Source organism: Esox lucius, chromosome 10, assembly GCF_011004845.1.
Source record: "Esox lucius isolate fEsoLuc1 chromosome 10, fEsoLuc1.pri, whole genome shotgun sequence".
NCBI lineage: Eukaryota > Metazoa > Chordata > Actinopteri > Esociformes > Esocidae > Esox > Esox lucius.
In genome coordinates this window covers 19,566,771-19,581,714 of record NC_047578.1, presented here as the reverse complement: position 1 = coordinate 19,581,714, position 14,944 = coordinate 19,566,771, and the positions used below count along the sequence as shown (strand labels likewise).

The window sequence follows — 14,944 nt, the reverse complement described above, 5'->3', positions numbered from 1 at the left end:
CCACAGTAACATATATTGAAACAAACTACATCACACTTGCTGGTGAACACAATTAAATCAGTTACCTAGACTTTCTTCTGTATTCTTGGCTTGTAACTTGTTAGAATCCTGCTGACATGAAGAAATTCCTGTACAAACTTATTTTCTTTTGTAAGTATATGCATGGGTGAATGGAGACAAACAGTAATAGATGGATAGATTGATGATAGTGTAATCTGTTGTTTTACAGGATAAAAAATGATGGCTTGCAAATTAATTTCCCAACTGTTATGCTCTGTTTTCTAGATGTTTCCGGGCTCCACATTTTGTCAGCATCACCAGTGGTCCATTTTGTTCAGTATGGGCAAAATATCTCTCTGCCGTGCAACCTCACAATCAGCCAAGAAGTGACCTGGTTCCAAATGCGCTCAGAGGAACATGTTACACTTCTAACTGCAAGGTTATCAAAACTAAACGGGACTGACACTGTTGTACACAACAAAGAAGACTTGAACCATTTCAATGCAAGTGGAGACCTCCTGACCATGCCCATCAATTTGACAATCATCAAGGTGACAGAGACTGATTTGGGACTCTATTACTGTGCTGGCCGGTATGAAGGCACAGTGCACTTTGGAAAAGGCATCCGTTTATCTTTTTCAGGTAAGTTAAATATGCCATTAATCCAAGCTAACAAATACCTTCATTAGTGCATATGCAAAATGTGTAATAGTGTCTCGGGACCCAGTTTCTGTTTAGCTACAGTACAGAGTATTTTCTGATTGATAAAACTAAGATGCCTTCATATTAACATTACTGGATATGTGATTTTGTTATTTTGATAATAATCCTATATAATATGGAACCGTAGAATTTAAGAAAACACAAAAGTAAATATTTGGCACTAACCTGTCAGCACTCAAATGTACGTACAGTGGGGAGAACAAGTTTTGATACACTGTCGATTTTGCAGGTTTTCCCACTTACAAGGCATGTACAAGTCTGTCATTTTTATCATAGGTACTCTTCAACTGTGAGTGACAGAATCTAAAACAAAAATCCAGAAAATCACATTGTATGATTTTTAGTAATTAATTAGCATTTTATTGCATGACATAAGTATTAGATACATCAGAAAAGCAGAACTTAATATTCGAACATAGCACACAGAGATGTCTGCTCAGCTGTAACTTCCCACATTGCAGTACTGAAGTGCCAGCTTTTGGGTGACAGAAAAACTACGATGCTTGAGGAAAGACAAGACAACTGGTTCAAGCCTTGTTTGATGGAAGACATATTTAACATGTAGATTTAAAGGGGCGCTGCATAGATCCCTGTCTCCAAACAATAACACAACAATCCTTCTGCCTTACCAAACTAAATCTGGAATAGTATTACGTAGTCCAGGATGGTCTAGGTTGGGATGGATAGTTCTGTATAAAGCGATTATAAGGAGATTACAAGTCATGTAAGACGGAAAGACGGACTGGCGAGCCCCTTTAAATGGAGAATATCTCAGGCACTTGGATCAGTTTTATAGAAAGAGATTATTTGAAACATAAACTTCAAAGATCCACTGCAGATGTCTACTAGTCATTTTTTATTGCGTTAATGCTAGTATCACAGTAAAAATAGTACATATTGCTCCTTTGAGTTATTCAGCAGAGGCTGTTATCCATAATGACATCAACGGGGTCATACATATTCATACTTATTGGAACCCCCTGGGAATTGATTCCATGACCCCAGCATTGCAAGTTTCTTGTTCTAACAATTCAACTACATGAGACCAATCAGTGATTGGCCTACTCAATAAGTAGGATGACATCCTTTACAATATGGTAAATGTTAAATGATGTCTTGCTTTTCAATAGAAACTGTTTTTTCTAGAGAAATGCATTTTGTGACGGTCACATGAGACAACAGAGAGGGGCACAATGACAGTTATAGATCTGGTGGTTTATACATCAGACAGAGCTGAGTCTGGAATATGCACTTCTTCACAGAAAACTGTTGAATGTCAGTACAGGCTAAGCCCATCTTCACGGTTCAAGGTTTCAATTTCTTTTCAGCTACTCTCCCACAAAGACCCAATCTGTGGGGCTTGTCGGCAGTGTTGGGTAACCACTGTGCAGTTCTGTGTTTTAGAAATGGAGGTGACAAAGGGGGAGGTGGTGTTGTGTTGGACTCTCCTGGCCTCTGTCATCTCAGTGTCCGCCTTGTTCAGCACTCTGTGTGTCTTTGGACTCTGTTACCAATTGGGTAAGTTTCCTGTCTTAATTTTACAAATTCAATAGGACACTTATACTGATTTGTAAGCAATGCATCAAACCAAATTGATGCACATAGTGCATAATATTCATAACACTAGAAACCATAGTTTAACATAAATAAAACGTATTACATACTACACTTAAAATATAGAAACACTATGATACTTATTAATCATCTTAGTCAACGTTTGGAAAATAATTACCCTAAGCATATCACTGGGTGGCAGTGTAGTACTGTATATGGAAACAGTAGTGCTGTAAAGAGGCTGTGACTGTCCGTGTTCTCCAATGTCCAAGTCGAATTATGGTATATGTGCTTAAAAAGCACTCCATTACCAACATACTTGAAAATATGTTGTTGGTTAAGGCAGAGGGAATGAAGTGATAGTAACATGTAAATAAACAGTGCCTTCTTATTTTGAGTTATTTTAATGGGTTTAGAGAGTGTACAATTTTCGTCAAATAATTGGTTGTGCTTCCTTTATCACAATAAAATAAAAACGATTTTAAACTTAGGACTGAAATAAATGAAACCAGACATTTATTGACCCTCCAGTTCCCCTTTTCAACAACCATCCACAGCTGCTTATTTCATGTTCATTCATTACCCTTGCGCACATGCATAATAGATCTACTTAACTCTACATTCACACTGCAAAATCTCGGCCTATGACAATATAACATACTCAGTTGATAAACAATCGTACGGCAGTTGTCACTGTAAAAACTAATTTATTATTTATTATTATTTCGATCATAACATGTACATGTAACATTATAATAACATATTCATGCCTTCTTATATTTTACTTTCAACATTATCTGCTTGAATTACAACACCTCCTTAAGCAGCAGACCGTATGGGCGGATGGAGTTTTCAATGATAGCCCTCTCCTGAACAGGAGATGATCCCTCAGGCACATAGACCAGCCAGTAACCCTCCCTGCGACACTGGTGCCTTCTCTGGGGGTTGATTCGATTCTGTAGCAACACCTTGTAAGTCTTGTTATCGAATTTGGACGTGAATGTCTTGGAGAACTTCTCTGCTATGCTAATGTCCGGTGTTGAGTAGACTCCTCTCCCCAAAGTACCCGCAGATCCATTTTCATCATCATCATATCTGATGATGCCCTGGGATCCATCCATAGCAGGCCCATGGTAGGACACTGGCCAAGCTTCGTCTCCGGTCTCCAACCATCCATCTCCATCCCTGTACTTTTTTAAAACCTTCAGGGCAACGCGGTTCCAGCCACAGGGTCTAACGTACGGCTCCTTTCCCCGTGTAAACACTGCTTCCCCATCCTTAACGTTTGTAAAATCGTAGTCATATCGACTATCAAGGAAATCACTCAAATTGACCGAAACAGTGGTTTGTGGTATGGGTGCCGCTGATGTTGCAGCTGGTAAAGCTAATGCACTTGTGATTGAAAGCTTCCCCAAGCTTGGATATTCCAACTCCAAAAGGCCCTCTTGCGCGTAGAACTCTTTAAGTGCAACGACATTGACAAAGTCTTGTGGAGTGAGTGAAAGTGTTCCGGTGCCGGCTGATTCCACATTACAACCCGAAACAGCCGATAAAGCTTCCAATATTAGATTTACGTGTGGCATCTTGTATTAAAAACTTTTTTTTCCAAAAATAGTCAACCCCACAAAAAAGATGAGATCCCAAGTAAAAGCGTCGACTCTTTCTCTTTCGGTTGTGTTAAGTTGTTTGTACTTTTACTTTCTGTTTGCACTGGAGAAGAGTAATGGCTGTTTCGGCTTTCATTTTTCCAGGAGATATTGGCTCATACGCGACTACAAAGATTCGTAGACAATATTTTGCTGCATGGAAATAATGTTCTTATATTCAGAAGGGCATCTATAAAACTGTCAATCTTTAGTTACATTATACATCAGAGGCGTTGATAGGAACACAATATACATTCAGGGCTTAGCCCAGGCCTAACGACGCCACTGTTGTACATTATCCATTTGAATCCTATATTTTACAATAATTTTAGCAAGCTAACCACAATAGGGTTATTTTAACCTTCAAAATAAAAGTAACCATTTAAAGTAATCAACATCTATTCAAATATATTTGAAGCATGTTTTAATCAATTTTACTAGATAATTGTAAACACATTTGGAATTTGAGTAGGATATCAGCCTACCTGAGGAATGTGTAGTATATATTATTTGTGGTAACCTCTTGAATTCTACATCGGATCGTTAAGTGTCTTCCCTCCCGCTTGCTGTAGCAATGTTTCTGTCAGCAGTGAGGGAAATTAGTATATATTTGGGTGTGTGCTGAATCACATTACATTATTGTATTTTTCACTGAAACAACGAAGGACTGTATCCATTCTAGCCATGACGGATGAATACTACATATGCATATCTTTGATCAAAATAATTTGTTTCCCCATATTAATTTTAATGTCACAAAATATAGTTTCTGGGGCTGTGTAGAATACAAGTTTAAAGGGTTTAAAAATATATTACTATTTAAGCTAATTATAGGTCTTTGAAATGCTAGTCCACAGTACGCATTTTGTTATTAACATACATGAAACTGTACACTTTCATCAAGCACAACAAATTAGGTTTATTTGATCTTGTACACCAACGAAATTTTTTTTTTCCAGAAATTAAATCACAAATACACTGACACAGGATGGGGATCCAAGCGCAGAGTGCTACAAGTTTTAATAAACACACACTCCACAATACAAAGACAGGGTCCCAAGGCGGGCAGTTGATCGGTACACAGGTGAGCAATCAACGGAAGCAGTAGTACACAAAGGGCTAGGCAGAGACGAGGTTTAAACAACCAAGAAATAGCAAAAGTGTGATACACTTTGGCACGCCACTGAGAGTAGTAAACTGGAGAGCTTAGTAGAGTCGTAGAGACAGAACTGAATATAAAGGGTAACCAAGGGACAGGTGATAATCAAACACAGGTGATCAATATTCGGGGGATGAGGGGTGTGGTTAGACAGGTTGGCATGAAGGAGTGGTGACTGATGGCAGGGAGCCAGTGGACGGCATGACAACTACATGGCACATTTCAGTCGTCTTCCATGTACAGGGAATCTACTGTGTAGTTGATTCAACCAGAAATATAGAAAAATCTGAAAGAGAAAATGTGTTAGTATTGAACAAAAAAAGAAGAAAAGATTCCCTGCAGCCAAGGGCGTAGGAGCAGAGGGGGACAGGGGGGACGTTGAAATACACCATTAAATTATTAAATCTACTGAAATAATGATAATTTTCCATTGGGAAATACAATGTATTACTATGAATTATCATACAGTTATTTAAAAAAATGGCATCATAAAAAAATGTCATAAAAATTGACCACTTAATATGATATAATACATCCTGTGGTCCTCGATTTACAGTTGTTCTCATAAGTTTGCATACCCTGGCAGAAATTATGAAATTTTGGCGCTGATTTTGAAAATATGACTGATCATGCAAAAAACCCTGTCTTTTATTTAAGGATGGTGGCTATTCAGGCAGTGTGGGGAAGTGCCGGCTTCTCTCCCTGAAGAACTGAACTCTTTCTATGCTCGCTTTGAGAGTATCATCCCTGGCATGGATACTCAAATGGACCAGGATGGCTGCCCTTTACAAATGACCAGGGCAGACGTTTGCAAAGCACTAAAAAGGATTATCACCCGTAAGGCTCCTGGACCAGACAACATCTCAGGCCGGGTTTTCAAGGTCTTTGCTGACCAACTGGCTGATGTCTTTACTGATATCTTCAACCTATCGCTACATCAGTCAGTGGTCCCAAGCTGCTTCAAAAAGTCCATAATTGTTCCTGTGCCAAAAAAAGCAAAAGGTCCTCTGCATGAATGACTACCGCCCTGTAGCACTCACACCAATCATCATGAAGTGCTTTGAGCGGTTATTTAAAACTCACATCACAGACTCCATGCCTGTAACACTTGACCCGCTGCAGTTTGCCTACAGACATAACAGATCTACAGAGGATGCCATTGCTCCTCACTTTCTCACCCGGACAAGAGGAACACATATGTGAGAATGCTGTTCATTGACTACAGCTCAGCCTTCAACACCATTGTCCATAATTCCACCTTATCAAGCCAAAACAACTATTGCCTTTACCATTAGTTTCAATCAGAAAATATTTGACAATACTGACATAACGATTCTGAATATTAACAAATACACTTACCATTGCGACAGTGCTCACTAATCTCTGTTCTTGTCACTGTCAAATATTCCTCATACTTTTTACTGATAGAGTGAAGATAAGAAAATGAAGTTCATAATTTCTTGAACTTTATCTTAATGATATATGAAAGGGGGGAAACTAAAACATGGATAGCCACTTATTATGTATAACAACTCAGTCACCATCTAAAGTCCAAACCAACTGTGGAATGTGTGTTTGGAAAATAGTTTTTCTTGAAATAACAGGCAGCCCCTTTAAAACATACCTAAAATAATATTTTCTACTTTTTTTCATTCTTTTAGGTAAACCCACATCCATGTGCACTTCCTGTGTGAAAAGGAATTCCAGTTTAACGGTAAAATAAATGTTTCCCTCCATAAAGAAGCTGAGGTTAGACTCAATGATCTGGAGTCTTGATTGCTTTACATCAGGTTTAAGAGAGTTAAAGATTGTGACGTTTCATCTGATCAATGTCTTTCCAAACTGTTCTTCTTATTACACTTATGTTATCAAATTAAAGTTGTCTGACACTTATGTCTGTATTAATGGTTCAGGGTGAACCTTACCTTACATAGATCATATTTAATCTTTACTGGTCTAGGGTGATCCAGTGGTTGAGGCCGCTGCCTCCAGTTCATATGTACTGCTGCAGCATAGGTTCGAATCCAGCCCACTACAGGCTCAGCAAAAAATCTCCTCTTTTCCCACTTTCCTTTCAAATAAAGCATGAAAATATCAGACTATAAATATTGAATATTTACTCTTTAACCCTGATATGTTTTTTTTATAGGAGGATAGTCTGCACTATGCCAGTCTGAAGCACATCAAGGGGCGTCTCACCACCCAGGGACTGCCAGGATTGGCCCAGGGAAATGTTACCTCATAGATGGTTATATATCTGAGTAAACATGTTCCAGAATGGACATCGTCATTGATGGCATTCACCATTTTATTGTAGTCAGTTGGGTAGGCTTTAAAATTTAATTGGCCCTCCGGTTAGTCAAGTGAAAACTCCAAATGGGTAATCAGGACAACCCTGCTGTTGCAGGAACAGATGGAACAGATACTCTTTCTGTCTCTATGTGTTAACTTTATACATGAATGGAAAATGACTAGAACAGAACCAATTGGGGTAGCAGGCTAGGTCTGCATGTAATAACTGAACAGGAGTGTGAGAATGGTGAACTGTTGTCAGATTGGCTTCCCTTTTGCCAGTCACTCAGAAACAGGAACCACTACATTTTCTGAATTCCAATAATAAATGTACAGTTGTGCTCAAAAGTTTGCATACCCTTGAAGAATTGGTAAAATATGTAAAAACATTTAAGAAAACATGAGTGAGCAGGCAAAACACGTCTTTTATTTCATATAGGATTAATATTCAACTGCAGGTTATAACAGAATGGCACAATCATAAAAAAAAATGAACTGACCCCTGTTCAAAGGTCTGCATACCCTTACTTCTAAATACTGTGTATTGCCACCTTTAGCATCAATGACAGCTTGCAGTCTTTTGTAATAGTTGTCTACGAGGCTCCAAATCCTTGCAGTTGGTATAGTTGCCCATTCGTATTGGCAAAATGCCTCCAGGTCATGCAAAGTCTTTGGTCGTTTTGCATGAACCACGTTTGAGATCTCCCAAGAGTGACTTGATGATATTAATGTCAGGAGACTGTGATGGCCACACCAGAACCTTCTCCTTTTTCTGCTGTGACCACTGGAGGATCAACTTAGCCTTGTGCTTAAGGTCATTCTCGTGCTGGAACGTTGTGCAGAAGAATGCAAATTGCATGCCAGTATTTTCTGATAACATGTTGCATTCATCTTGCCATACATTTTTCCCAGATTCCCCATGCATTTAGAGCTCACACCCCCCCCCAAAACATCAGTGAGCCACCACCATGCTTCACAGTGGGATGGTATTTTTTTCAATAATAGGCCTTGTGACCCCTCTCCAAACATAGTGTTTATGATTGTGACCATAAAGCTCTATTTTGGTCTGGTCAATCCAAATTACAGTGTGCCAGAAGCTGTGAGGTGTGTCAAGGTGTTGTCAGGCATATTGTAACCGAGCATTTTTGTGGTATTGGTGCAGTAAAGGCTTCTTTCTAGCCTTTTTGTTAAGTATCGTCATATTGAGCTCCTTGAAACAACCACTCTTTCTCCAGAGCAAAACCTGTGGCAGTTTTGGCTGAAACCTTTCTTGGTCTACCTGACCTTGGTATCAAGAGATCCCAGAATTTTCCACTTCTTAATAAGTGATTGGACAGTACTGACTGGCATTTGCAAGGCTTTGGATATCTTTTTATATCCTTTTCCATCTTTATAAAGTTCCAATACATTGTTACGCAGGTCCTTGACAGCTCTTTTCTGCACCCCATGGTTCAGTATCTAGCCTGCTCATCAGTGCATCCATGTGAGAGCTAACAAATTCACTGACTATTTATACACAGACACTAATTGCAAATTAAAAAGCCACAGGTGTGGGAAATTCACCTTTAATTGCCATTTTAACCTGTGTGTGTCACCTTGTGTGTCACACACAGGTTAAAATGTATACTTACCCAAACATTCAAGGGTAAGTATACTTTTGATCCGGGCCATTTGGGTGATTTCTGTTATCAATATGATTTAAAAAGGAGCCAAACCACTATGTGATGTTAAATGGCTTCATATGATCACTATCCTTCAATAAAAGTTTTTTTTGCTTGATCATATTTTCAAAATCAATGCGGAAATGTCACAATTTCTGACATGGTCTGCAAACATATGAGCACAACTGTACATATCAATAAAACAAATTCATATTGCAAATTTTATAATGTAGTTTACATGAAAAGGTAATTTCAATGTGGGTCTACTTACCCATATCTGTTAATACAGTATTAACATACCATATGGGACATAAAAATTGTACATTTCTATTGTAGTAGAAATATCTCAAACAGCAAAAATTGGGTTTTGAAGCACTTGAGCGAACGTACTGTAGACGGACAACTTACCATTATTAAGGTTTCTCTCTCTCTTCTTTCTCTCAACAACACTTGAAAATATGTTAAGAACATTTGTTTTGGGAATTACGTCATAACATCATACAGTTAACACCGCGGAATATACAGTGCCTTCGGAAAGTATTCAGACCCCTTGACTTTCTTCATGTTTTTGTTATATTATAGATAGTATAGATAGTAAACTTGATCAAATCCAGGTATGTTAAGTGTGCGCTCTTCTGAGAAGAGATTTGTGCACAACGTTGTACAGTTTTGTTTGGCAGTTTCTCCCATGGAATAGCCTAATAGTCTCAGAAAGAGAATAGACTGACATCGTTCAGAAGAAAGTTCTTTGTTTCTGGACATTTTAAAACTTTGATTGAACCCACAATTGCTGACGCTCCAGACACTCAACTTTTATAAAGGCCAGTTATTTTGGTTCTCTAGCTGTGTTAAAATGATGACAAAAGGTTTGTCTTATGATGAATTAGCCTTTTAAAATGATAAACAAACACATTGGAACACAGGACTGATGGTTGCCGATAAAGTTGAAATAAAGTTGTATGTATTGTCAAAGAGGTTATAACATTTGCAACCAAGATGAACTAGTGATGCAAAGGTTTTCTGGGGATGCATTTATTGATTAATTTGGATGGATTCAAAAGAACATTGTAAGCTTGTAAAAATGACTGATTCTCTTCAATGTGTTGGAGCTCATGCAGGAAAATAAATGGCTGTATTGAAGAAACTATTGAAAATTGTTATTGATAGTAATTTAGATTAAACAGCTTTAATAAATTAAAGGCAAAACTTTTTTATTTACCAGTACAAAGATCTAATTTTGCTGGTGGATTTTCCACTGAATAATAAAATGTTCACACATATTTTCTCGAACAAAGTTGAGTACTGAATCCTTGTAGTAGAACCCATACACAACAAACTAGATTCATTTCATCTTGTACATCATTATTGTGCGCCACCTGTGTGAAATGAAACTCTGTATTACATGCTGCCAGCGGTAACTAACATGGTCCACATGTTTTTTTATTTAATACTTTGAGTAGGATAGCAGCCTACCAGAGGAATTTGTAGTATGTCATACTGTTTGTGGTAACCACTAGATATCTACTCGGTGTGTCTTCCCTCCCACTTGTTGGAACAATGCTTCTGACTGCTAAATCACATTACATTATTGTATTTTTCACTAAAACAACAAAAGCCTGTATCCGTTCTAGCCATGACCGGTGAAAAGACCAGTGTGAGTTTGACGTCACTTGGACTAAAAGCTGTATACTTTTGATTCATTTTCAAGTATTTAGTTCCCTCAAATTAATTTAAAGTCTTCAAAATAAATATTCTTTCATGCTACTTCTGGGGCTATGCAGAATACAAGTATGAAGGGTTTAAACAAATAATTGTATTTTAACTCTAATTACAGGTCTCTAATTATAGCTAGTCCACAATAAGCATTTTGTCAATTATTAGTTATTAACATACATAAGACTGTACACTTTCATCAATCACAACAAGCCAGGTTTATTTGATCTTGTTCACCAACAAAAAACATGAGTTCCAGAACTACGTGGCAGATTTCAGTCGTCTTCCATGAACAGGGACTCTACAGCGCGGTTGATTCAGCCAGAAATATTGAAAAATCTGAAAGAGAAAAAGTGTTAATATTGAACATGGAGAAAAGAAGCCCTGCAGTTGCCTCTACAAATACTATCTTATCCAGAGATGTACCCTAACTGTATCTCAACACACATAAGTGCATAGCTGTGTAGTAACAATTACAAGGACACCTGCGATAACTATGTATGTTCATAATTAAGCCCACTTTCAACTTTGGATACATATGGTTCTGGCAGAGCTACACAGTAAATGAATAAATGCCGTTTTTCTTAGTTTCTTAGTTGCCCTCAGCCTTCCTCTACCTTTCTCCCACATTTACCTTTGCATTTGGCTGGTTTTGTCACCTTCAGTTTAGGATCTTGAAATATCTTTAACGTTGTGAAAGCGTCTATTTCTTGCTGCTTTTCCATTGGCGCATTAAGGAGTTTCAGATGGTTTTCTATCCTTTTCTGCTTTCGTCTGGATTTGTGTTGGTTAATTGTATTCCTCAGTTTGTCAAGAACTGTTTCAGACTTACACTGCCTGTCAGGCTGGTGCTCAGTTTCCGGCTTGCTTAAAAAGCCTGAGTTGATAAAGTCCTCACTGATATCACCAAGGAGTGCTACATTTGTCCTCTGCATCTCCTCTTTGCCATCTTTGTTGTCAGGGTGATCAGTCTTGTATTTTTCTTGTGTGTCTACTTTTTTCTTTAACTTGTCATATGCTTTTGTTTCCTTCAGATATTGCCAGGTTGTCTTTGACTTGTGTTTGGTTTTAACATCTGATCTCCAGTTCATTATACCCACATCACTACATCTCAGTACTGGTAGTGGTAGGGTAGACAAATCCATGTCAGTCTTTTCCTTCAATAGTGTGCTTGTGTTGTTAACATACACTTTGGCATTTTGTTCCTTTTGACGTTGGTCTATTGTGTTCTTTGGTTTGTCTTCCTTTTTAAAATGTCCTTTCCTGTTTATTATTCTGACATTCCCATTTCGCAGAAGCGGTACCACTTGAATTGACAAATCCTTGCCCCCATCCATGTCATTTTTGGGGTGCTCAAGATCTTGTGGTAAAACTTTAAGGTCAGCCTCGTTACTGGTGGGGTCCAACGTTGTGGAATGATTAACCTCTGGGAGTTCTTTCATAACGTCTGTCTGTCTATCTTTTCCCTTTGTTTCTCCTACACTCTCTGGCTTCATTCCGCCATCCATGTTATTATCCAGATGCTCTAGGTCTTGCATTAAAACATTTTCATCCACCTGTTTAACTTTTATGTCCTGCTTTTGGGAATCATATTCCTTTGGACACTCTATTTTAACATTGTCCCTAACTCTTTCCATAAGGCCATCTTCTCTCATGCTCTGTTCAAAGTCTACTTTCCTCCTCTCGGCCTCAGTCTCTCTCTGCCTCTCTTCAAGGCTCTCTTTTCTCATGCTGTGTTTACTGTCCACTTTGTTTATCACAGAAGCTCTCTCAGTCTCCCAACTATCATCTCCGATTATTACTTTCTCGGTCTGAGTTTCTTTACTCCTCTGCTCAGATTTTGTCCTCCTTTTCTTGTCCTTGCTCCATTCCTTGTGAAATCTAGAGAACCTTCGATCAAGTTCATTCATTAAAACCTCCTCAAGGTTATGGAGTCTCTCCTGAATCCAAATCCTCTCCCTTAAGAACATGTTCTCCACTGCCTCCCTGTCCAACCGTGTTGTCATTATGAACGAATTCTGCAAAAGAAAATGATTTGATTAGCCACCATTGGTTTAAAATATGTCACTCATATTAACATACTGTACTATCTGTAAATCGACTCGCCCAAGGCCATGTTTGCACGCACAATGTAATAAAAAATAGCTAAATTTTATGGGAAATGGGAAACCATCCCACCTGGCAACACTCGGTGAAGCTATTGTCGCTGGATTTGCCTATTAATTTACAAAAGATTGCACCCCGACCCGGCGTCACCACGCTACGCCAGTGCTCTGCCGTGTGCAGGATAAACGTACTTATTACATAGTGGATTTGCGGCCTTTTACATTATTATATCCCGTATATCAGAAATGAATGTCCATTCTACTGTCCCGATATCAGAAACCAATACGCATTCTAGAACTCATTCTAGCTAATCAGAAAAGAAAGATTTCAAAAGAATCCTGATGAATCCACATGAAATACATTCTGTCTTGCACGCAATATAACACCTGTTAATTGGGAATTCAGACAGCCACCCCTTGGATTATTTTGGAACTGCTTTAATTTACTTTTACTATGGGATTGCAGTACTTAACGTGGTGAAATGCAGAGCTCCAGTATAGTTCAGTTGAAAAACGTTTCCAAACACTCAACTACTGTACTGTCAAAAACTTCGTCTCATTGACTCATAGCTAATACTCTACTGTACGTTAGCTATTGTATGTTAGCTATTAAAAAAACTAGCAAAATTTGCAAGTAGCCTACATTATAGCTAGCTAATTAGCCCAATGTAGATTAAAGTCAACATGTTGAAATGTTACTTGATTCTGTCTTGAATGTTAATATGAATAGGCTCTTCGTAAGAATAAAAACAGTTTTTTAACATAATACTGGTGAAAATGCGTACCCCAGGATCTTGTTTTTTCTCTTTCTTGTCCTCTTGTACAACAATGAACAAACTGCTATTCTCCCGTGTGCGCCGTTATCATTGGGAGGAATCAAAAAAGATTTAAAGAAATCAAATTCGACTCGACCTAGTCGCTTATTAAAGACTTTTGAGCTTCATTTTTCAGAAAGTCGCTTGGAAATATTGGAATATATTTTGGGCTTGTTTCCAAACTGCACATTCTTATTTGGGCTAGTGTATTGTTATGATCACGATGCACACTAAAACGAAGAGCGAGTTTAAATAAAAGCTGCATGGGCGATATTTTTGAGCATAAGTAGAATGATAATTACACTATAATCATGAAATTAATAGTTAGAGAATTATACATTTTTAATTGTTGTAGGCAACTGTAATACATATAGAGCAGAGCGAATCACTTTTCTTGACATAATTCCACTTTATCAAGCCAAAACAACTATTTCCTTTACCATTCGTTTCAATCAGAAAATATTTGACAATACTGACATAACGATTCTGAATGTTAACAAATACACTTACCATTGCCACAGTGCTCTCTAATCTCTGTTCTTGTCACTGTCCAATATTCCTCATACTTTATACTGATAGAGTGAATATAAGAAAATTAAGTTAATAATTTCTTGAAGTTTATCTTAATGATATATGAAAGGGCGATATACTAACACATGAATAGTCACTTATTCAGTATAACAACTCAGTCACCATCTAGGCTACAAACCAATTGTGGAACGTGTGTTTGAACAACCAAGCTCTTGAATGCTCCTGTATTTGTGACGTCATAAAGACTCAAAGATGTCCAAGTTATAGCCTACTGCAGCCTTTTATGACGTCATGCCATCTCCATTAGGGGCCATAGCTGTTAGAACAGCACACCAGTAACCAAAATGGAAAATGTGTCATTCATGGTTCATGTAGAAGGGATATTTGCCCAGTTGTGAGTCTAGGTTTGTATTGCCTGCTACAGGCTGTATAACTCAGAAAGCCCCGAGTTTGAATGTATTTCTTCGCCATGACCCTTCGCTAAGCTACATACCGTAATGAATGTGCGTGCGCGTTCACGGTTCACGAACAAAAACCTGCTGAGGACCTGAAAGTAGCGTTCTATAAATAGGACTATTCAGTCAAGAGTCCGCGCGCCTGGGAGCGGAATATTGATTCGGGCAGGGCTGGGCAATGCGATTTGATCTTTGAAACGGACAGTTTGGTTTCTTTTAGGCCTATCATTATTTGATATGGAGGACATTAACTTAGGGGGGGGATTAGTCTGTAAAATGTGAATTCAATG

General features: G+C 38.2%; 2 protein-coding genes across 5 annotated transcripts; one reads left to right on the top strand and one right to left on the bottom strand.

Moving 5' to 3' along the window:
* Window positions 1-29: 29 nt before the first annotated feature.
* Window positions 30-7,860, top strand: LOC105005652. 2 transcript variants are annotated; one of them, XM_010863735.3, is made up of 5 exons: window positions 30-150; window positions 286-642; window positions 2,115-2,241; window positions 6,744-6,796; window positions 7,232-7,860. In XM_010863735.3, exons 2-5 carry the CDS (start codon window positions 595-597, stop codon window positions 7,325-7,327), a joined length of 324 nt encoding a protein of 107 aa, XP_010862037.2. In that variant the 5' UTR covers window positions 30-150; window positions 286-594; the 3' UTR covers window positions 7,328-7,860. The 2 variants fall into 2 exon arrangements, with proteins under 2 accessions (XP_010862037.2, XP_010862036.2); XM_010863734.3 differs by having other exon boundaries at window positions 60-150; window positions 2,128-2,241.
* A 3,087-nt stretch (window positions 7,861-10,947) lies between these two features.
* LOC109616184 lies at window positions 10,948-14,409 on the bottom strand. 3 transcript variants are annotated; one of them, XM_020050136.2, is made up of 4 exons: window positions 14,378-14,409; window positions 14,179-14,240; window positions 11,383-12,766; window positions 10,948-11,087 (listed from the first exon to the last, which is right to left on the bottom strand). In XM_020050136.2, exons 2-4 carry the CDS (start codon window positions 14,179-14,181, stop codon window positions 11,050-11,052), a joined length of 1,425 nt encoding a protein of 474 aa, XP_019905695.2. In that variant the 5' UTR covers window positions 14,182-14,240; window positions 14,378-14,409; the 3' UTR covers window positions 10,948-11,049. The 3 variants fall into 3 exon arrangements, with proteins under 3 accessions (XP_019905695.2, XP_019905694.2, XP_019905696.2); XM_020050135.2 differs by lacking the exon at window positions 14,378-14,409 and having other exon boundaries at window positions 14,179-14,363; XM_020050137.2 differs by lacking the exons at window positions 14,179-14,240; window positions 14,378-14,409 and adding an exon at window positions 13,639-13,774.
* Window positions 14,410-14,944: the final 535 nt, after the last annotated feature.

What these genes read in the sequence shown, in the direction of transcription:
- LOC105005652 (XM_010863734.3), top strand. Translation starts at nt 117, where the DNA reads ATGAAGAAATTCCTGTACAAACTTATTTTCTTTT. An exon ending in GTACAAACTTATTTTCTTTT is followed by an intron (nt 151 to 285) that starts GTAAGTATATGC and finishes TCTGTTTTCTAG; the next exon opens with ATGTTTCCGGGCTCCACATT. An exon ending in CATCCGTTTATCTTTTTCAG is followed by an intron (nt 643 to 2,127) that starts GTAAGTTAAATA and finishes TCTGTGTTTTAG; the next exon opens with AAATGGAGGTGACAAAGGGG.
- LOC109616184 (XM_020050136.2), bottom strand. An exon ending in AAAACCAGCCAAATGCAAAG is followed by an intron (nt 11,088 to 11,382) that starts GTAAATGTGGGA and finishes TTTCTCTTTCAG; the next exon opens with ATTTTTCAATATTTCTGGCT.